The sequence below is a fragment of the Chiloscyllium punctatum genome, chromosome 26 (assembly GCF_047496795.1).
Source record: "Chiloscyllium punctatum isolate Juve2018m chromosome 26, sChiPun1.3, whole genome shotgun sequence".
NCBI classification, from domain to species: Eukaryota; Metazoa; Chordata; class Chondrichthyes; order Orectolobiformes; family Hemiscylliidae; genus Chiloscyllium; species Chiloscyllium punctatum.
The window spans coordinates 58,431,591-58,454,306 of NC_092764.1; the positions used below are offsets into that span (position 1 = coordinate 58,431,591).

General features: G+C 39.7%; 1 protein-coding gene across 1 annotated transcript in view; it reads right to left on the reverse strand.

Annotated features, from left to right (window-relative positions):
* Window positions 1-1,822: 1,822 nt before the first annotated feature.
* rspry1 (ring finger and SPRY domain containing 1) overlaps window positions 1,823-22,716 on the reverse strand; it is a 70,933-nt gene continuing 50,039 nt past the window's right edge. Inside the window, exons 9-14 of the mRNA XM_072547500.1 lie at window positions 20,589-20,732; window positions 19,526-19,637; window positions 13,242-13,344; window positions 5,005-5,157; window positions 4,690-4,794; window positions 1,823-3,505 (exon numbers count right to left, since the gene is read on the reverse strand). Of these exons, the coding sequence (XP_072403601.1) occupies window positions 3,409-3,505; window positions 4,690-4,794; window positions 5,005-5,157; window positions 13,242-13,344; window positions 19,526-19,637; window positions 20,589-20,732 (714 nt within the window). The 3' untranslated portion in view covers window positions 1,823-3,408. The remainder of the gene's footprint in view (window positions 3,506-4,689; window positions 4,795-5,004; window positions 5,158-13,241; window positions 13,345-19,525; window positions 19,638-20,588; window positions 20,733-22,716) is intronic.

A 22,716-nucleotide genomic window follows, 5' to 3' on the forward strand; every position in this document is an offset into this window, starting at 1 on the left:
AGTAAATACTGATGTAAAACCCCTCATCAGTCTCCTGCAATTCCAGATAGCCTTGTTGATCTTTAAGGGGCTCATATTCTCTATGTTACTCTTTTGCCCTAGTGTTTATAGAGAATCTCTTTGGATTCTCCTTAGCCCTATTTACCAAACCATTGGCCCCTTTTTGCCTTCCTAATTTCCCTCTTGAACTTACTGCAACTGCTCTTTTAGCAGAGGGATTCATCATTTCCAAGCTCCCTATACCTGCCAGATGCTTTTTTTCTTGACCTCAAATTTCCCAGTTATCCAGCTTTCGTTTTAGCTACCAGCCTTGCTCTTCACATTAACCGGTAAATACTGCCTCTGAACTCTCGGTGTCTCATTTCTGAAGGGCTGCCACTTTCCAACCATCCCCTTACCCACAAATAGCCTCTCACAATCAACTTTTGATGGTATTATGCAAAGAAGAACTTTCAAAATTGGCCTTATTCCAATTTAGAACTTTAACCTTTAGATCTGGTCTATCCTTTTCCATCACTGTTTTGAAACAAATAGAATTATGATCGCTGGTCCCAAAGTGCTCCCCCACTGGCATTCATTCAATTGCCCTGCCTTATTTCCCAAGAGTATGTCACGATTTGCACCTTCTCTAGTTGGTACATCCACACTGAATCAAAAAAATTTCTTGTACACACAAATTCCCCTCCATCTAAATCCTTAACACTATGGCAGTACCAGTCTGTTTGGAAAATTAAAATTCCCGACCATTACAACACTTTTTTTTTAAAAAAAGATTGCCTTACAAACCTTTTCAATTTCCTATTGGGGAGCTTATCGTATATTCCCAATATGATGAACATCATTCTCATTTCTCAGTTCTACCCAAATAATTAATTAGATGTACTCCCATGAATATCTTCGCCATGTACGACTGTTAATGTTATCCCCAACCAAATAAAAACCATTTCCTCCACCTCTTGCCCCTCTGTCTATCCTTCCTGTATCATCTATATCCTGGAACATTAAGCTGCCAATCCTGCTTTTCCTGGAGCCATATTTCTGTAATAGGTATGATATCCCAATCCCATGTTCCCATCCATGGCCTGAGTTCATCTGCCTTACCAGTCAGGCCTCTTACATTGAAATACATGTAGCTTAATTTATCAGTCTTACCTCATTGTCTGCCTAGTTCTTGCCTGCCTTGACTATTTAACTTGCTCCTCTTCTCAACTGTACCAGCCTCAGACTTCTCTTTTCTCTATTTCCTGGTCCTTTGAAACTTGCTTAGAATAACTGTCAATTGGTATGCAATCCATCTGTTTTCATCTTATCAACATTATTCCCCCAAGTCTCTAAAGAGGATAGTTTAAGAAAGGTCAAGTGCTCTTGGTTCCAGCAAAAATTTAAATGAAAACAAACACCAAGAGTACTGAAAGCTAAAAATGCAAACTAAAAAGCTGAAGAGCCTTATTTTCAATTCCCAATTCAAAGTTTTCCTGAATGCGGTAAGCAGTCCTCTCCCAGGCATGCCAAGGCATAATTTCCTATTTTTCCACAAGATGTCTCCAACATTACAAGTTTTCACAACGAGTTTTACAAGAGTACTGGAAATCAATATAGCCTGAAATATTTGAGTGATATGGAATGGCACTCAGCAGCAGATAAGGTAATTGTAACATTCACAGAAAGTTAATTCCTAATCATAACAGGTCAAGTACAAAATATTCTTATCCATGTAAATAAATCTGAATGTCACACACATTTAGTCAAAATATCCAGCAGCAAGTTCAATGCTGATTTCTTCTAAACATATTGCATGTATAAAATTGACAATGTCACTCAATTTTACATTATTCTAATAAATTTAATTCTTTAAACACTTCATATTCAAATTTTATTATGCAAATTTTTTCTGAAAACACCAGTTGCTCTGGTGCTCAATACCAGACAAGAATGCGATCTTCTGATTTTTGTACAGTGGTAAATAGGAATGTAGTGAGATCTTGAGTGTATTTCTGGTGTAGTACAATAATGATTAAGAACAACCAAGTTTGAATTGTCCCAAGTAAACCCATGGCATTTCAAACTAGTCCAAAAATGACAATACTCCATTTTCAAGCTCAATTATTCAACGATTGTTCCTCAAACTGGCAAAAGAAATTGAATGAGGCAAAGTTGCTATCTCCCTTTGTTTCCACATTTAAGAATCCTTTCATTTACAGTGCTTTGAAAACAGACAGTTTCATAATTCATTGCTCTCACAAATTCTGGTCTAATAAAATTGAGGGGAGACAGAGAAGATGACAACAGTCGTGGTGAGAAAGCCCAAATTAGTTGCATTACAAAACTTGGCAAATCCAATCATTAATGTTAAAACATGAATGAAAAAACTTCTTGCATCAGTAGAACACAGTTTCATTAAATAAATAATTTATAATTTTCACTATCCAGAAGGGTTAGCGCTGTGGATAGTTTACAAATGTTTTTATGATCAACAAAAAGTTTTGACTACCATAGATGTCATTTTAAAAAACTGTTCTTTGGATTCATAAGGTCTCAAATTTTAAACAAGTAATTTGGCAAATCTTGCCGTTTTGAGTCATTCATCTGCCATGAAATTTTTCCAGCAAAAACTGATACTGCTACACTGGACACATTTGTACCTTGTGGAACACTGGCTACAAAAGTAAACATTTGTGCATATAGGAAATAATGCAAAGATAAAATTTCATTATTCATGAATATTTTTCTTGATTTGCTGCTGTTGCATATATCCTTGGAACCTTTCATAGCCCTTCAGAGCTATTGATGAATTGGACAATGAACCAGATTGCCAAATAAGCACCACGTTCTTTTAGTCAGAGGACACAAAACAAAGTAAATAGGTATCTTTATTCTTGAAGAAAGCTGAAATTGGCTTCTTTGAAACTTCAGATATGTTGTGCTCTTGAAGATGAGGGATATAGAGTACTAAGTAGAACACCTCCCCTATTTCAGGTACTCAATATCCACGTTAAGCACTCGCAGGTCAGAAGTTTTAATGTTTAGATGAAGAGTGAGGTTTCTCTACACTGCCCCAATACCGTGCTTCACCTTCACCACTGTACCTCAAACCACACTCTTAAGCGTAATCTTCTGCAATAATTTTACATTTTCCCCACAACGGCCAAAATATGGCATCAATGAGATCACCAATTTAGTGCTAAAATGCAGCCAGATGTGTGCTATAGGTCTATGTAGTCTGGGAGCTGCTTTGAAAGTGGCCAAAACTTGCTCCATTGGAATTTATCAAGTTAGCCCTTTTTGGCTAATGGACTGATTTGAGCATCCACGCACATTGCATTTTGGATGGTACGTGTCCCAGCTGGAGGTTCATTGTTTTAGCACTTTGTATTGATGTTGATCAGAACGGGTCTTAGAAGAAAGATTTCAGGAAACATGTGAAATCAGCCTGACCCGGGTCTTTATTTCTTGACGACACAAGGGACAGGTATCCAGCTGCAAGGCACATTCCATGCATAGATCACTGTAAACAAAAAGAACATCAAGATGTTAAAAAGTAAGCTTTAGTGAAGTTTTTCAGTGAGAACTGTAGAGCCAGACAAGCTTCCCAAAATTCAAATGATTTTCAATTAAGGCAACCACATACTACTGTACAAGCTCATGAAACATTTCAGTGCTCCAACATTTTGAGACACCTTATTCTAGGCCAGCACAAAATAGTTGTGCAAGTTTTGGTAAATCTAAAAGACTAACAACATTTTGGTTTCCATTCATTATTCTGGAGACTTTATTTGGAGATTTTATCAAAAGAGGACATCCAGTGAGCAAGGATCACTTCGGATAGTTATATTGCTGGTAATCAATTGATGTTGTTTAAGTTTCTAGAATGAACAGCAATACACTATAGCTTGACCGTGGATAAATTTTGCGGGATTGTTCTAGTCAAAAAAGTTACGACAAATTTCAATAATTAGGTAGACACACATCTTTTGACAATTACACATGACTTCAGGATTACTCATTATGCCAGTAGGACAGACTAAGCAGCTGTAGAACACTGGTCAAAGCATACAAGATACTTCCCTGTATTCTATGCCTCCCCCAATAAAAAGAGCAGGGATTTAGGCTTGAACTGTGTAACACTAGTTAGATTGCATCTCAAATACCACTTATTGCTTTGGTCATTGCACTGAAAGGAAGATTGCAATCGAAAGGGTAGATCTTTGGGAACATAATGGAGACCAAGAAACGGCCTATGAAAATGGAATTTGTTTGAGAGAAGGCCAATGGGGAAAATTCAAGTTGGTGGATATAAAAATAAAAGGGCCTAGCTCAAATGAATAAGAGCCTACTTTCCTCAGTAGAGAGAGAACTAGGAGCATATATTTAAAATTGAAGGATCAGTAGTAGCAGCAGCAGCAGCCGCCGCCTATCTTCAAAACTGGAATGCAGGAATTCACCAAGGCTCAGAGAATATAGACCCCTTAGACAGCACCTTTCAAACCCACAACCACTACTATTTAGGACATGTGCAGCAGGCACACCATCTGAAGTTCCTCTCCTAGCCCCACACCAGTAAGAGTAAGAGTCAGAGAAAGTCAAAGCGGTTTACATCAATAGCATACGGATTTGAAAACAAATTGTGACTGCAGACAACCATTATAAAGTGGGCAAAAATGATTTGACTAAAACAAAACTGCAACATACCTATGTCCACATGGTCGGAGTTCTGTATCAGCTATCTCATCACAGCAAAGGGTGCAGCAGTTTTCCCGTATGCTTACTTGTTTCAATAAAGCTAGACGTCTATGCCTGAAACATAATTGACAATTTTTACAAAATTACAACAAATTCCAGTTCATTCATTTTCTAATGCTTACACTCACACAAACATCCTGGTGGTGACTTTTAAAAAAATCTAAGTTATTTTAAGCGATTTTTCTTTTTTCAAAAATAAATGCCATGAGACCTTTAAACACAATGGTCCAATTAGTTTTATTGTTTGATATAGTTTGCACGCACCTTGGAAGAATGATCTTTTCTTCTGGTGAGAGGGAGGCATATTCATTAAACGTGCTGAATTTAACTGTTGGTGGATACTTAAATGATTTCGCTCCAAAATTAAACTCACACTGTTGGTAAGACATGAAACTGGCAGCAGCAAAGAAGCCAGATCTGCAAATGAATACAGTTGAGTAAAAATTAAATAGAAAACCACATTTAATATTCACCATTTTGGAAATAGTTTTGGTAATAAAGATGCTAAAACAGTTAAAAAAATCTTTGTACAAAATAGGCAGTATTGTTCTGTTTAATTATGACATTGAATGGTTAATATCAAATGGCAGTGGCCTAAGGAAAGCAGGTGCTGATATTTTGACTCAGACAATTGAATTTATGATTCTCCTTCCAACTCTATTTTGAAGGGTCTTTATGGTGCATTGGTAATGTCTTTACTTCTGAGCCATGAGGCCCAGATCAAGTCCCACCTGTTCCAGAGGTAGGTCATAACGTCCTTGAATATACTGATTAGGACATATCTGGAAGATCAACTTGATTTGATTTAGCCTCCTCCCCCCCTCTCTCACATCTTCGATGGCCTGCACTACCCTTGACAGACTTTGCATGGAAATTAAACAATTAGAAAATGCAGGTGATTTATTGGTGGTGAATAATTCAAACACAGCACGGTGATGAGAAAAAAAAGAGTTCTGTTTCACGTAAGAGAACTTCGAGATACAAAGAAAGTGTAGAATTGCTGATATCATCAAAACTGTTGTAACTGTATGGCTTCAGTGGCTTATACTCTTGAGACATTGGGGCGAGTGAGTGTCTAAAGTGGAGATAACTGAACTGCCAAAAACACCAGCTGATCCAAAGGAAAGAAAAGAGTGGACTTGCATTTAACATGTTATATTTATGTTTATGTTAAAATTAGGCCACAGGTTTTCAAGCATGTAGTCTTTCTCCATCCTTGGTTTATACCAGCATGTTTTTCATCAACATAGTCACAGCTTCAGAATTAGAATTTTGTCTGAATACCATGCACTTGTGCAAACACTTCAACTGTCACTTGAAGCTGAGCACAAGACATCGATCTTCAGCATTTCTTGCTCTTTTCTTTCCTGTCTCCACTCGTATTGTATGCCAGACTTCAGTTCTTCCTTCTTGGTGACTTTTACTCCCATTAAAATCATTACTCCACGATCTCAGGATTGACGTTCCCTTAAATTGAATCCACAGCTAATTCCAGACATCTGTATGTGGTGACAGACCGAAACCCTAAATTGGTTGTCAACATACTTCGGCACAAATTAATGATTTAGAAAATGCAGCCCAATAGTGGAATCACATTCAATGTTGAACCAGGTGTCGTGCATTTTGCCAGCACAGGTTGGTTCAATACCTTGTCTGTTGCAAACAGCTGAGGATATAATGATCTTTAGGACATATAGCATACATGAACACTGAACTGCATATACGACATACTACATTATTCAGTCGATGGGTGGCAGAACGTCTGTTTGGCTCAATGGTGCATCCAGTTACTGGCAATTGCCACTTATATCTCTACTGCAGAGTAGTATAGTGAAACAGCAAAATTCACTTGATACTCAAGTATTTAGAAATGTCTTACTTTTTCTGGTAGACTAGGCACTTTTCAGAGACATTTGATCAAGATGGCCATCATCCAGCAGGATTGCCATGATGCCATCATACTTACCATCAGGTGATTTAATGTTCAAATAAAAACTCAGCTTGCAACGCTTACACGCTTCACAGCATTAAACTCAAATTTACATTTCTACAGGATTTTTAAATTGAAAAAACGTTCTAAAAAGGAACTTAACATGGACAACAAAACAAATTTTACACTAAACCACAGGAGGGGTTAGGACAGATAATTAAAAACTTAGCCAAAGGATGAGAGTTAGTGCGTGAGGGAATGAGAGATTGGTATGTTTAGGAGGAAATACCAGAGCTTAGGACCTTTGAAACTGAAAGGAGAACTGTAAATGAAGAAGTCATTCAAGTCAGATGGTTAAAAAACAACTCAGAATTACAGCAGAAAAGAGGAGGGTTAGAGGGCTGAAGGAGATTAGAAATAGGGAGGTGGGGGAAAATGGCAGATTTGAAAATAAGGGTTTTACTCATACTGAAGCAAACACAAGTCAGCGATCACAGGGGCAACGCACAAACAAGACTTGGGGCAGCATTATGGTATCTGCAGAGATTAAAATGTATGCAGCTTTTTCGATCTCTGCTACCTTTTTGTCTCACATTCATCCCAACCTTTTTATTTAAAGGAATTCATGCATTGGATATTAGTAATACCAGAGGTTTGTTTCTCAACAATGAACAGCCTCCCTGAATTGCTGCAGTCAGTACACAAAGTGATACTAAGGAGTTACAGGATTTTGACCCAATCACAGTGAAAGAATGGCAATATATTCTTAAGTCAGATAGTAAGATGCTTGAAGAGGAACTTGCTGGTATGGCCAGCTATCTGCTGCACTTGTCCTTCTAGGTAGCAAGGATGACAGATTTAGAAGATGCTGTTAATGAGGTTTGGCAAGTTGTTGCAGCACATCCCATATACGGCAGAAACAGTTGCCAGTGATGAATGTATGACTGCCCAAGTGAGTTGCTTCACCTTGGATGTTTTCCATAGTCGTGTTGCTGGCATTGCACTCACCCTAGCAGTAGACATCACACTCCTAACTTGTGCCTTGCAAATAATGGACAGGCTTTGGTAAGCAAGAGGAGTAACTAAGAATTCCCACTCTGACCTGCTCTAGCAGCCATACAGTCTTTATTTGGCTGATGCAGTTCAGTTGTTAATCAACGCTAAGCCCCAAAATCTTAATGATGGGATATTCACACACAGTACATTCTCAACCATTGCTATCCTCAGTGTTTCTTCCAAATGGCATTCAACATAGAGTACTGATTCACCAGCTGACAGAAGGCAGAGATGAATTGGCAGGTGGATACTTGTACAATATGTAACATGTGATGTCATGTTATTCAGTTAATGATGACTCTATGCTGTCTATAATTCTTGTGCCTCTTGTCTCTCAAGCAAGATAGAGATAGAGATAAAATGCATCTGGGGATAGAGGTAGAGTTTGGGACATTGACTTGAACTGCATGATCCAATCAACCATGCTTATGTCAGGCTATAGATTGACGAGTAGAAAGTGAGGACTGCAGATGCTGGAAAAGCACAGGTCAGGCAGCATCCAAGGAGCAAGAAAATTGACATTTCGGGGAAGAGCCCTTCCTCAGGAATGAGGCTGGAAGCCTCAGGGGTGGAGAGATAAATGGGAGGGGATGGGACTGGGGAGAAAGTAGTTGAATGCAATAGGTGGATGGAGGAAGAGGTAAAGGTGATAGGTCGGAGAGGAGGGTGGCACGGATAGTTGGGAAAGAAGGAAGATAGACAGGTGGGACAGGTCATAAGGATGGTGCTGAGTTGGAAGTTTGGAACTGGGGTAAGGTGGAGGGGGGAAAAATGAGGTAACTAACAAAGTCCACATTGATGCCCTAGGGTTGAAGGGTTCCAAGGCAGAAGACGAGGCATTCTTCCTCCAAGTGTCAGGCGGTGAGGAAGTTCATTTCAACTCCCCTTCCCACTCTGCTGAGGAGATGCAGGTCCTGGGCCTATGCCACCAGCACTCCCTCACCACCCAATGCCTGGAGGAAGAATGCCTCATCTTCCGCCTCAGAACCCTTCAACCCCAGGGCCTCAATGTGGACTTCACCAGTTTCCTCATTTCCCCTCTCCCCCACCTTACCCCAGTTTCAACCTTCCAGCTCAGCACCTTCTGTCCCATCTGTCTATCTTCTTTCCATACTCTCCGCTCCACCTTCCTTTCCGACCTATTAACTTTATCCCTTCCTCCATCCACCTATTGCACTCTCAACTACCTTCTCCCCAGCCCCACCCCTCCCATTTATCTTCCACCCCTGAGGCTTCCAGCCTCATTCCTGAAGGGTTCCTGCCCGAAACGTCGATTTTCCTGGTCCTTGGATGCTGCCTGACCTGCTGTGCTTTTCCAGCACCACTGTAATATAGATTGACTAGTCAGTTGGTCAGCTCTTCTGCTTGGCACAAGCCAACAGATGTTAATGAGAAGACTTGGTAGAAATTTGACAAGATAGCAAGTGCCAATGTCAGATGGTCCATGCGGTTTGTGTCTTATAGTCTTTCCGTAGTGGTTTGGTGTAACTAAGTGGCTTGCTAAACCATTTCAGAGCAGTAGAGGTCTGGAGCCACATGTAGGCCAGAACAAGTATAAGCATTCCTCCCCTGGGACTTTAATGAACCAGGTGGAGTTTGATAGCAACTTCTAGATTCATGTTTCCTAGAACTAGCTTTTCATTCCAGACATAATCGGGCTTATTTTTTAAGAATCGATTCACAGAATGAAGGTATCACTGTCCAGACAGCATTTGCTGCCCATCACTAATTGCCCAGAAAGCAGTTAAGAGTCAACTACATTGCTGTGCGTCTGGAGTCACACATAGGCCAGACCAGTAAAGATGGCAGTTCCCTTCCCTAAAAGGGCATTACTGAACCAGTTGGGTTTTTCCAACAATCGGCAATGGCTTCATGGTCATCATTAAACTCTTAATTCCAGATATTTAATTGAATTCAAAAATTCCACTATCTGCCGTGGCAGGACTCGAACACATGACCTCAGAACGTTATCTGGGTAACAGTCCAGTGATGATACCATGAGGTCGTTGAATGTAAAATTTCACCAGCTATCATGGTGAATCCAAACGCATGCCTTTTAAGCATTTGTTGAGGCTTCGGAATTACTACTAAGGTAACAAAACCAGTTTTTCTAACATTTCTTATACCCCTTAACACTTAAAATTTCCTTTCCACTTCCTGCACTATCCTCCAACGGACAAACCCAGTGGAGTATTGTGCGCAGTTCTGGTCATCACATTAAAAGTACATATATAATTGTTCTAGAGAGCGCGCGCCAGTGCAGAGATTTGCAAGAATGTTGTTGAGGCTGTAGAATTGTAGCCGTGAGGGGAGACTGAAGGCAGCTGAAAGGTGACATGGTTGAGGCATACAAAATTAAAGGGAAGAGATAAAAGTAGACAAGAGGAATCGGTTTCCCTTGCAAACAATTCAAAAACCAGGGGTCATAGGTTCAAGCTAAATGGCAGAAGGATTAGACGGGACAGGACGACATTTTTTGTTTAAAAAACACAGAGGAGGATTGTGTTTTGAGTTGGTGGTGGTGCAGTGACCCTTAACTCTTTCTAATCCTCTCTGGATCTGCACATAAAGTGCTGTAAGATGCAGGACTAAGGGCCTTGTACAGGACGACAGGATTAGAAAAGGGCACCTGGGCGTCTTTGGGTCAACAAAATAAGCCAAATGGCCCACTTCTGTGCTTTTACATTTCTATAGTTCTTCCCATCTGCTTTGTAACAAGAGTAAAATGTTGATTAACTTTTGGCAAGTATGTGTTCTGCTGAGACCATATTACTGGCTATCCTTCTCAAACTTTATGCCCTTGCAAGATCCTCCGAAGCCCACATTTCAGACTAATCTCTGTCACCTTAATATCTCTTCCTTCAAAGTGATTTGTTTGGATTCTCCTTAACTCTTATTTGCCATAAAATGCGTAAACGCAGATAAATCCCCAGGACCTGATCAGGTGTACCCTAAAATTCTGTGGGAAGCTAGGGAAGTGATTGCTGGGACCCTTGCTGAGATATCTGTATCATCAATAGTCACAGGTGGGGTGCAGGAAGACAGGAGGTTGGCTAACATGGTGCCACTGTTTAAGAAATGTGGTAAGGACAAGCTAGGGAGCTATACACCAGTGAGCCTGATATCGGTGGTGGGCAAGTTGTTGGAGGGAATCCTGAGGGACAGGATGTACATGTATTTGGAAAGGCAAGGACTGACTAGAGATAGTCAACATGGCTTTGTGTGTGGGAAATCATGTCTCACAAACTTGGAGTTTTTTGAAGAAGAGAATGGATTAGGACAGAGAGGTAGATCGGTGCTGGGTCCACTACCTTTCAGCATTTATATAAATGATTTGGATGTGAGCAGAAGAGGTATAGCAAGTTTGCAGATGACACCAAAATTGGAGGTGTAGTGGACAGCAAAGAAGGTTACCTCAGATTACAATAGGATCTTGATCAGATGCACCAATGGGCTGAGAAGTGGCAGATGGCGTTTAATTCACATAAATGTGAGGTGCTGCATTTTGGGAAAGCAAATCTTACCAGGACTTGTACACTTAATGATAAGGTCCTAGGGAGTGCTGCTGAACAAAGAGACCTTGGAGTGCAGGTTCATAGCTCCTTGAAAGTGGAGTCGCAGGTGGTAGGATAGTGAAGATGGTGTTTGGTATTTTTTTAATTGGTCAGAGTATTGATTACAGGAGTTGGGAGGTCACGTTGCGGCTGTACAGGACATTGGTTAGGCCATTGTTGGAATATTGCGAGCAATTCTGGTCTCCTTCCTACCGGAAAGATATTGCGAAACTTGAAAGGGTTCAGAAAAGAGATTTAAGAATGTTGCCAGGGTTGGAGGATTTGAGCTATAGGGAGAGGTTAAATGGGCTATGGTTGTTTTCCCTGTAGCGTTGGAGGCAGAGGGGTGAACTTATAGAGGTTTATAAAATCATAAGCAGCATGGATAGGATAAATAGACAAAGTCTCTTGCCTGGGTTGGGGGAGTTCAGAACTAGAGGAAATAGGTTTAGGGTGAGGGGGGAAAGAAAAGATTTAAAAAGGGACTTAAGGGGGCAACTTTTTCAAGCAAAGGGTGGTACGTGTAATGAATGAGCTCCCAGAGGAAGTGGTGGAGGCTAGTACAACTGCAACATTTAAGAGGCATCTGGATGAGTATATGATAGGGAAGGGTTGAGGAATACAGGCTAGGTGCTGCCAGGTTGGACTAGATTGGGCTGGGATAGCTGGTCGGCGTGGACAAGTTGGGTCAAAGGGTCTGTTTCCGTGCTGTACATCTCTATTACTCTATGACCTCAAAAGATTATTTCCTGTGTCAAAGACAATATGTTTCTCCCTTCTCTCTGTAAATGCGGCTTATTATTTTCTACTTCCAACATCTGGAAACCTCGACTGGACAGCGCCCTAATCTGTGGGCAACCTTTACTAATTCTCAAGGTGCAGGAATTCAAGAAGTAAGCTTCCTTAGTTTAGAAGTTCCAGAGCTGTTCAGAAGATGGACAGAGAAGGTAAGCAGATCTTGGTTGTGGCTTTGATGGAGTCACTTCACTTTGTAATCATGTAACTTCCTCAGGCATCTGGCCCAAAACGATCAAATTGCCTTTGTTGGGATTATACAGGTTGTGGTGTGTAAGCACATAGTTCGGATACAAAAAGCAATCTTCTGATGACCCATCAGAACCATGAGACTTGGAATATGAAGGAGTGGGTTAATATTGCAATAAACAGAATGTGTCATGTCATAAATCACTGGAAATAATGTGTTCAGGATTGTGCACAATTTGAAGAATACAATGTTTGTTAATATGGTCTAGCAACAATTCACCAGTCTAGTGATCAGAGCTAAACGTACTGATTTTAAAAAAAGCGGCAAAATATCTGAACTGGAGATGAAATAGTTAAGCAGCAAATGGATAAAAAATGATGGCTAAACAATAAAAGGGAATTAACATGGTTGTGAATAATTTTTCTGGGAGGTGAATCCAGCACATTTTTCAGAATTTGAGCTAAAGTAGTTAAAAGCAAATCCAAGCAATAAGAGTCTTAGAGTTCAAACTTACCTGCAATTTTATTTCTACAGGGTTGATACCATATTATTTATACAGATCAATTCAATTCATGTGCAAAAAGCCATTTTAAGAAACAAAGAAATTTGAATACATATCATAACAGTACAAATTTTGAATATATCAAATATAACATCACTTCCAAATTTCCTGATGCTTTGTCAACTGCAAATAATTGTGCATAAAAATTGTGAGAACTGTAAACAAAACAGGTGAAGAGATCCATTAAGAGTGTGTATACAACATCTAAAACGTTTGGAGGTTTTTCCACTTTTTACTTAATTAAATATAAGCATTTGAAGTGCTTTAACGTTTACGGAAAATACTGTATTCCTTTGAAACAAATATTTTGCATCAAATCAATTGATATTTCATGAGTTATAACATACTTATTTCAAAATTCCAAGAGCAACTTTTTTCAGAAAAACCCAAGTATTTCTGAAAACATTTACTTACATGGCTGATGAAAAGACTTGCTTCTCTGGGGGTAGCTGGTTTCCGTTGAGATAGAAAATCATTGCCTTCTTATTCAAGTCTAAGAGAAATCCTATTGTGTCCCCTGCACAGAAAAATTGAATAATGCAATGCTTTCTCAATAAGAGGAGCAAAATTAGATATTATTCACACAAGTGCTAGATCAACAAACAAAGGTTACATGTGTCCCCTTCCCCACTTAAAGCCTTGCATATAGTCCAGACATAAAATACATTTTGACTATAATGCAAACCTATCTCTGACTACATTGATAGGTAGAAATGGTGCCTGACTGACACTTAGTCAAGGAAGATCAGCTTTTATGTTTTATCAGCTGGTTTTCTTGTATGGGATGGTGGCACTGCTACTTTAAAAAGTAAAGAATTCTCCCTAAAAGATACTAGTAAATCAGGCTTTTATAATAAATCAGTAATTATATGATTGCCATCACACTAGCTGTTATTTATAGAATTTGTATTGAACTCAAAATTTCACCATCTTTCATGGTGGGATTTGAACCGGTCACCAGATATGGCTTGGGTAATTAGATTAAGAGCTTAGTCACTTATCACTACACCATTGCCTCTATTTGATGAATCTTCCTTTAAAAGGGACATCACTCAAGCAATGTCAAGTCATTCACCACAGAATGACTAGCCTCTTGATAATTCTTTAGATCGTGCCTCTGATCCTGGTCCAGTTAAATTTTCTAGACCAAGGTGATTGCTGAGATGTTGCAGTGACTTTCAATGACATTGTCTTCAAGTCGAGAAGTGAATATACATCTTTTTGAGATAGTCATTCCATGATTCACATAAAACAAAACTGTTCCTTGCCGTTTAGACAGGGCATGATTGTTGCTTGGGTTCTGCTGCATGTTGGAACTTTCCTATCTCAAGTTACAAATTAAGTTGAACATTACACAATGAAATTGCCCTCTTCTGACTTTACAATGAGGGAAAGTCATTGGTAAAGCATCTGGAGGTGGTTGGCTGTGGACACTGTCCTGATGAATTCTTACAGAAATGTACCAGGTGTGGCAAGCTGAAATTTACTCCAGTTTTGTTAAAATGATGCCTTCAAGTCAAATGCAGTCAGTCATTCTGCCATCATCTCTGGAGTTCATTGCTTTTTCATGCTTTGGCCAAAGAGTTCTGAAGATGAATGACCCTTGCAAAACTGCAAACTTAGCCTGCCGAGAAATTCTATTAAGAAGTAGGCACTGCTTGATAACACTGGTGACTATCCCATTCAACATCACAATCAGCAAAGTAAACTAATTGGCCAGTACTTGGTCTCTTGATTGCATGTTTTTGTAGAGAGGGCATATTGTATTTTTTATTGTATAAATGCCAACATTTTAGCTGTACCGAGAAATCTCAGTTAGCAGTGCAGCTATTTCTGGCGAACACATGCACAGAACTGAAAACAAGACTATATCCAGGCCGCTCAGCTGTTTCTTGATATTGTTGCTCTGGATATTTTTTTGAAGCAAATTAACTTGCCTCAAGACTGGAAAGGAAATCACTGGACCTCAAGGTGACGCAAGATTTGTAGTTAAGACAGTTGCAAGTTTTCAGTGTTGCTCTTTTGAAACAATATGCTTGACTCTGCCATCAAGAGGTATCTAAGAAACCTCTTCTTCTTCCCACTATTTATGACTGATGATTGACAATTGAAATAACTGGAACATAGCAAAACTACAGCATTAATCAGATCTGTTGGTTGGGAACTATTCAATTGTACCAAATGTGTGCGAAGTAGTGGAAGAAACTAGTTTAGCTGTATTGTAGCTTCATCATGGTACTTCATTTTTAGGTATGCCTGGTAGTACTTTCAACATGCTTTTCTACACTCTTCACTGAACCAGGGTTGATTCTCTAGCTTGATGAGAATCGCAAAGTGAGGATCAATGGGATCATGAGCTAATAGATTGCATTCACATACAGTTATCTTGCTGGTGGCCATCATTACCGCAGCTTGATGTTGATTTGAACTGAGCTGCTAGAGCAGTTTCACATTGTTTATACACATTTAATGCAGTAGTGCCACACAAAGTGATATTTGCCCTGTGTGAAGAGAAGACAATCTGTACCGCATTACTCAGTAACACAAATAGAGTCTCTGACAGACACTGAAGTCTCTCATTTACAGAACTTTCTTCACCACTGCAATATCAAGTGGCATTGCCAACATTGTGGTACTCAGTTAGCTACAGGAATGTGGCAGTTATTGATCAGATGTCCTTCAGGTTTGACCTCAAGCCATCAGTCTTCTTGCAGTTGACGGTGAATACTGAGGAATCCCAGAGTCATTCCCTTCCAATTTTACACAATTCAGAGTATTGGGATATACGAACTGGGATGTCATGTTGCAGCTGTAACATTGGTTCAGTCACTTTTAGAATATTGTGTGCAATTTCTGGTCTACCTCCTAGAAGAAGGAAGTTGTGAAACTTGAAAGAGCTCAAATGATTTACAAGGATGTTGCTGGATTGGAGGGTTTGAGCTATAGGGAGAGATGGAATAGGTTGGGATTGTTTTCCCCTCGAGTTTTGGAGGCTGAGGGGTGACTTATAGAGGTTTATAAAACATGAGGGGCATGGATAAGGTGACTAGACATGGTCATTTTCCCTTGGGTTGGGGAGTCCAGAACTAGAGGGCATAAGTTTAGGGTGAGGGGGAAAAGATTTAAAAAGAGACCCAAGGGGCAACTTTTTCAAGCAAAGGGTGGTGCATCTATAGATTAAGCTGCCAGAGGTGGCAATATAGGCTGGTAAAATTACAACATTTAAAAGGCATCTGGATGGGTAAACGAATAGGAAGGTTTTGGAGGGATATGAGCCAGGTGCTGGCAGGTGGGACTAGATTGAGTTGGGATATCTGGTCGGCATGGACGGGTTAGAGCAAAGGGTCTGTTTCTGTGCTGTACATCTCTATGACTCTAACTGTGCTGCCACATTTGTGGGTCTACTTTGCCAGTAGTCAGGATATGCCAAGAGGAGTTCAAAGATGATGAACGATGGGTGTGATTCCATGAATAATACTGTTATATAGGTGCTCAGTTAGACTTTGGGACAGGTCTCCTATCTTTGGCCAGATATCAGCTAAGAGTCAACCACTGCTGTAGAACTGGAGTTACATCTGGCGCCAGTGTAGATAAAGATGGCATGTTTCCTTTCTTGAAGAGTATTAGTGAACCAAAACATAACTGAGTCACTAACCAAGTTTTCAGGAGTGAATGGAGAAGCATTTAATTATATTCCAATTTTCACACAAGCAAATTTGATCAAATTTTACCATTGGAAAACACTGGTGGATCAAAATGTAGGCTTTGAGTGCCATCATTAAAAAAAAAACAAAAGCAGAAAGCCAGTTGAGTTTGAGAGGTTCAGATGTTCCTGCTTGTGCAGCCAGAAGCATCTGTCACTAATGATGGTGTAATTAAAATGAGGACTGCAGAAATTTCAATAAGTTGCAGTAATGAATAAAATTGTGGAGATAGTGATGCAAAGTTATGAAAACACTGGTAAGAATTTTAAAATCTGGAGTTCAACTAGACATAGCATTAATAAAAGGTCAGCAATTTGTATTTCCCAGTCTAGATTCTGAATCCCAAATGGTATCATTCGAGGACCAATATAAAGCTCCAAGACAAGGAGGAAGAGTTAACAGTTATTTGGAAGAGGAGCCTAGAAGGGAAAACGCTGGAGCAATAATGGCAGGAGATACTCGAGGATATTCAGGAGGCACAGCAGAAATTCATCCCAAGGAAGAAGCAAACATACTGAAGGGAGGACAAGGAAACCATGGCTGACAAGGGAAGTCAGGGACAGCATAAAATACAATATGGTGAAGATTATTGTAAGCCAGGGTATTAGAAAGCTTTTTAAAAGCCAGAGAACAACTGAAAAAGCAACATCATGGAGGAAGAATATGATTAAATACATCAGGGTGAGCCAGCCTGTTATTATGTTAAAAAAAAATTGCAAGAGTTTTCTTGTGCATATTTAAAAAGGTGAGAGAGAGGCAAGAGTAGATAATGAGGCTGCAGAAGTGACAGGGAAAAAAGAAACGGCAGGGGAACTGAATAGGTACTTTCAGTAACCTTCATGGTGGAAGATGTGTGTAGCATATCAGAACCTCAAAACAGCAAGGGGGCAGAGGTGGTGTATTGGCCATTATGAAAGAGAAGGTGCTGGGGGATGCCGAAAGGTCTGAAGGTAGACAAATCACCCAGGCCAGATGGACTACACCCCAGAGTTTTGGAAAATGGCAGATGTAACACCCCTGTTTAAGGAGGGAGGGAAGCAGAAGACAGGAAATTACAGGCCAGTTAGCCTGACCTTCACAATTGTTAGGAATTTAGAATCCATTATTAAGGATGTGATTGCAGAGTATTTGGAAGTACGTGGCAAAATAGGGCCAACGCAGCATGACTTTGTCAAGGGGAAGTCATGCCTTTCAAAGGCCATTAGAATTCTTTGAGGTGGTAATGAGCAAGTTAGGCAAAGGAGAGCCAATGGATGTAATCTATTTGGATTTCCACAAGCCCTATGGACAAGGTGCCACATATGAGGCTGCTAAGTAAGACAAGAGCCCATGTACTACAGGCAATGTTGGGCTAAAGAGATCTTTTTCAGGATGGCAGCCAATGACTAGTGGATTCCATGGGGTCAGGGTTGGGACCTTAACTATTTGGGTTATACATTCATGACCTAGATGATGTAACAGAGCATTGGGTCATTTGCAAACTTAGCAACAAAGATTGGTAGTGTTGGAGAAAGTGGCAAGACTGCAGAAGCACTCTGACAGGCTAAGAGTGGGCAAAAAAGTGGCAAATGGACTACAATGTGGGAAGTGAGAGGTTATGAACTGAGGTTATACATGGTGGTTATACAAAGACTAGAAATTTGGGCGGCACGGTGGCTAGCACTGCTGCCTCACAGCGCCAGAGACCCGGGTTCGATTCCCGTCTCAGGTAACTCTCTGTGGAGTTTGCACATTCTCCCAGTGTCTGCGTGGGTTTCCTCCGGGTGCTCCGGTTTCCTCCCACAGTCCAAAGATGTGCACGTCAGGTGAACTGGCCATGCTAAATTGCCCGTAGTGTTAGGTAAGGGGTAGATGTAGGGGTAGGGGTATGGGTGGGTTGTGCTTCGGTGGGGCAGTGTGGACTTGTTGGGCCGAAGGGCCTGTTTCCACACTAAGTAATCTAATCTAATCTAAAAACAATCTGGAAAATAAAACTGGTTTCAAACCTGGACTTTTTGAAAAGAGAACTGGGGAAAGGCTTCAGAAATCTGAAGCACAAAGAGACTTAGGGGAATATTAGTTCAATTCTCTTAAGGTTAGCATGGAGGGGAAGGTTCAGTTATTAGTTAAGAAAGCAAATACAATGTTTGCATTCATGTCGGGAGGACTGGAGTACAACAGTAGGGATGTACAAGGCTCTGGTTAGACCACATCTGGAATATTACAAGCAGTTTTTGACTGGTGTTCATGGATGGACATGGAAGCCTTGGGAATCCAGGCGAGATTTCCAGGAATTAAAAGCTGTTGGAGACTCTGGTTCTGTACTTGATGGAACTTAGAAGGATGGGGGTTTGATTGAAAATTATAGAATACTCAGACACCTGGATAAAGTGGACATGGAGATGGTTCCACCAGCAGAGACTAGTAGACCCACGGGGTAAAAACAATGATTGCAGATGCTGAAAACCAGATTCTGGAGTAGAGTGGTGCTGGAAAAGCACAGCAGTTCAGGCAGCATCTGAGGAGCAGGAAAATCTGACGTTTCGGGCAAAAGCCCTTCATCAGGAATAGTAGGACCCATGGCCCCAGAGTGAAGATATGACTCTTTACAATAGAAATGCAGAATTCCTTCACCAAGAGGGTGATCACTGTAGAACACACTGCCACAGAAAGCTGTGGAGGCCAAGTCCCTGAATATACTTAAGACAGATATAGATAGGCTCTCAGTAAGCAGATCAAGGATTAAAGGGAGAAGGCAAAAAGAATAGAGTTGAGAAACAGCCATGATGGAACAACAGAGGAAACTGGATGGTCCGAAAGGCTTAATTCTGCTCCTACGTCATATGGCCTTGGCTTTGTATAGTTGATTTACTTAAGAGACAAAGCACACAGAAATTTTGAAGTATATTCCAATTTTAACATGAGTATATTATATACAATAAAATGTAGTTTAAAATAATGAAAGCTACATTATGCAAATTAGTATGCTGGACTGAGCAGCATTTATCGCAGTACCTTCTTTCCAGCAAGGGTGGATGTGTGGTTCACTTCTGGCATTATACCAAATCAGCTGCCGGCAGCCATCATATGCACATGAGTATTCATCATCTCCAATCCCATAACCCTCCTGTAAAAGAACAGTTAACTAACTAAAATAAATCTAAAGAGAGTTAATTATTTCAGTGTAACCCAGGAGCCATCAGAACAATTAATAGACACAGATTCATAAATCTTTACAGCGTGGAAACAGGCCCTTCAGCCCAACAAGTCCACACCGACCCCCTCCGAAGAGTATCCCACCCAAAATGATTACTCTACATTTACCCCTGACTAATGCAGCTAACCTGCACATCCCGAACACTATGGGTAATTTAGCATGGCCAATTCACTTAACGACTGTGGGAGGAAACCCATGCAGGTACAGGGTGAGAATGTGCAAGCTCCACACAGACAATTGCCCAAGGCTGGAAATGAACCCAGGTCCCTGGCACTGTGAGGCAGCAGTGCTAACCACTGAGCCACTGCACCATGCCATGTTTAGTACAATTTTTAAAAATGTACTAAATAATAGATAGCAGAAATCCAGAGATTTCAGTCAGGTAAATAGTGAGGACCATATGTACAGATGACAGTTTTGATTGCCACAAAAGGAACTGCAATCTAAGTGTTCTGTTCCTCAATTTATCGGAGCCAAAAAATCCAGTTTAGATTTCTATGTATTTCCCAAATCTGAAATTAGGCTAACAAGAGGCTATTCAGATAACCACAAGCAGAAATAATAAACTGAAGGGTCATAACTTCCAGCTAAACCTTTTGGAAGGTGCATATATGGACAGAAGCAGATTTGGATTGGGTTGGGTTCAACTATGTAACATTCTTATCTTCTAATAGTGAGCAATCTGCAATGGGGGTGATAAGTCAGATTACTAACACTCATTTTATGAATTGCTTCCCAACATTTTCTCCATCAGAATCAAGCAGTGCCAGCTATGGTAATTTTGCAATTACATATCAAAACTTAGAAATTAAGAAATACAAAACAAGAGTCTGGTTCACTTAAAATATTCCCATTACTTACATGATTAAGAAATTTACTATCCTTGGTCGCCCAACCAATCTGCATTACACCAGAAGTAATTACTGTTACTTCATAGTACCATACTCCAGAATCCACACAAAACGTACACCGCACACTCTCAAAAGAGGACGCATCACATCGAGCCTGCCAAGAGAATAAACCACATTGAACATTTATATATCTGATAAGATTTTGCATACTAAATCACAATATGACTGAAATAGGAATTTAAAAAGTGTGAAGTGATATTTCAGTTGTACATTACATTGCACATGAACTAAATGACATCTGACCAGTTCTAAGATTGTCTTACAGAAGTGATACAATGCAGATTCACTAAAATCATACTAGAATTTAAGGATTAAATTGGGAGATGGTCACACGAAGTTGGCTTGTACTAGCTTGACTTGGAAAGAGGAAAGCAAGCTTAAATCAGCTGTTCAAACAGTAATGGAATGAGAAAGATGGCAGTTGCAGAGAAACTAATTTCCTTTGATGGGAGAATCCAATAAAGGAGTAATCAAAATTTGAGATGGTAGAAAATACGAAGCAGGTTTCTACACAACTGGTAAGAGAAAAAAAAAAGGTCTTAAATCGTTGTGAAGAGGAACTTAAAAAGTGAGAACAAGAGAATTTTGCAAGGCAAGGGTAAAAATGCATTAAATGGAGGTACAGATCTATTGAAATTTTTGGGCAGTACACTCCTGTTCCTCTATTTTTGAAATGTATCATTCTAAAGTCACAAAAAAATAAAGTTCATTTTAAAAGATAAAATGAAAAGGATCAAATTTTCACACATGAAAATCTGCATTACAAATTCAATAAACTATTGCAGTATCCAAATAAAGCCTTCAATTAAATGCTTTAAATATTAAAGCTATGTAAAATGGTCCAAAATCAAGGGGCAACGGATCATACTGTTAATTCACTTCACTAAATAATTGAACCAGCAACCCAAGCACCATTCAATTCCAGTAACTGTTAACCCATTGTGAACTCTTCACCAAAAACCTCAAACCTACAAATACGTTGTTGGTTCAATTCAGTTCTGAAATGTTGTCGAGATAAACTGCTCCCAGGTGCAGGAATGTAAAAAATACAAAATATTTTTAAGGTCAACAGCTATTAGTTATGCTAAAGAAACAGCAATAATGTTCATTTGTCCTGGCATGCAATTAGGGTCCATGGTAAATTTACATTGTTGCAAACATTCCAAATGAAAAGTATACATTGACAACATCAAATAATTTTAAGGCTGAACTGTTTAGTTGTATAAGCTTCAAACATTGTCCACCTCAAATCACACCTTCATAATCCTGTAAGCAGGTTTCAGACTAAGTCAACTTGCTAAACAGGCAGCTCATTTATTTTGTACTAGGTCTGCAGCTCAGTTGGCTGGATGGCTAGTTTGCAAATGCACTGTGACACCAACAGCCTGTAATTGGTAACCAGAATCCTAACTACTATTTTCACCCTGACACTAGGGAGTCAACAATGATATTAAATTTCTTCTTAATGCCTTGCTGAGATCAGTTAAAGACTGGAGGTCAAACCAAAAAGCCGGTTTGCATGGTGAGGTACTACAACATGTGATACAAATACCTTATCACATCAGAGTATAAAATAAACAGAGAACATTGAACCAGAAGGATCCACTAGTAAACACTAGCAGATTTAGATATAAATTTATGCTTTATTCACCAGTGTGAAAATTTAAATCCTTTCCAAACCAAGCTGACAAAAATTCAAATGGGACAAACAAATCACAAATTTACTAAAGCATTCCTTGGGGAGAAAGGCCAGAGATAAAACTGACAGGTTGTAGTTTGGAGTAACATATGAAATAACCAACACAAACATTATTTCAGTTTGATGAGTGTTGCTATGCATGCATATTTCCATTTTAAATGAATAAAACCCAATAATATATGTGCACATAATACTGGAATTAAATGGAAAGGGAACCTGAATTAAAGAATTTCACCCTCATTAGAGTAATTCTACCCAGACCAAAGTTAGTTTATGGTCAATGTGCAATTTAATGCTTTCAATAGATGTTAAAACTAGATCTCTGCACTGCCCTTAAACAGAATGCATTTTTAGAGCAGAGACACACTGTTGTACCCCA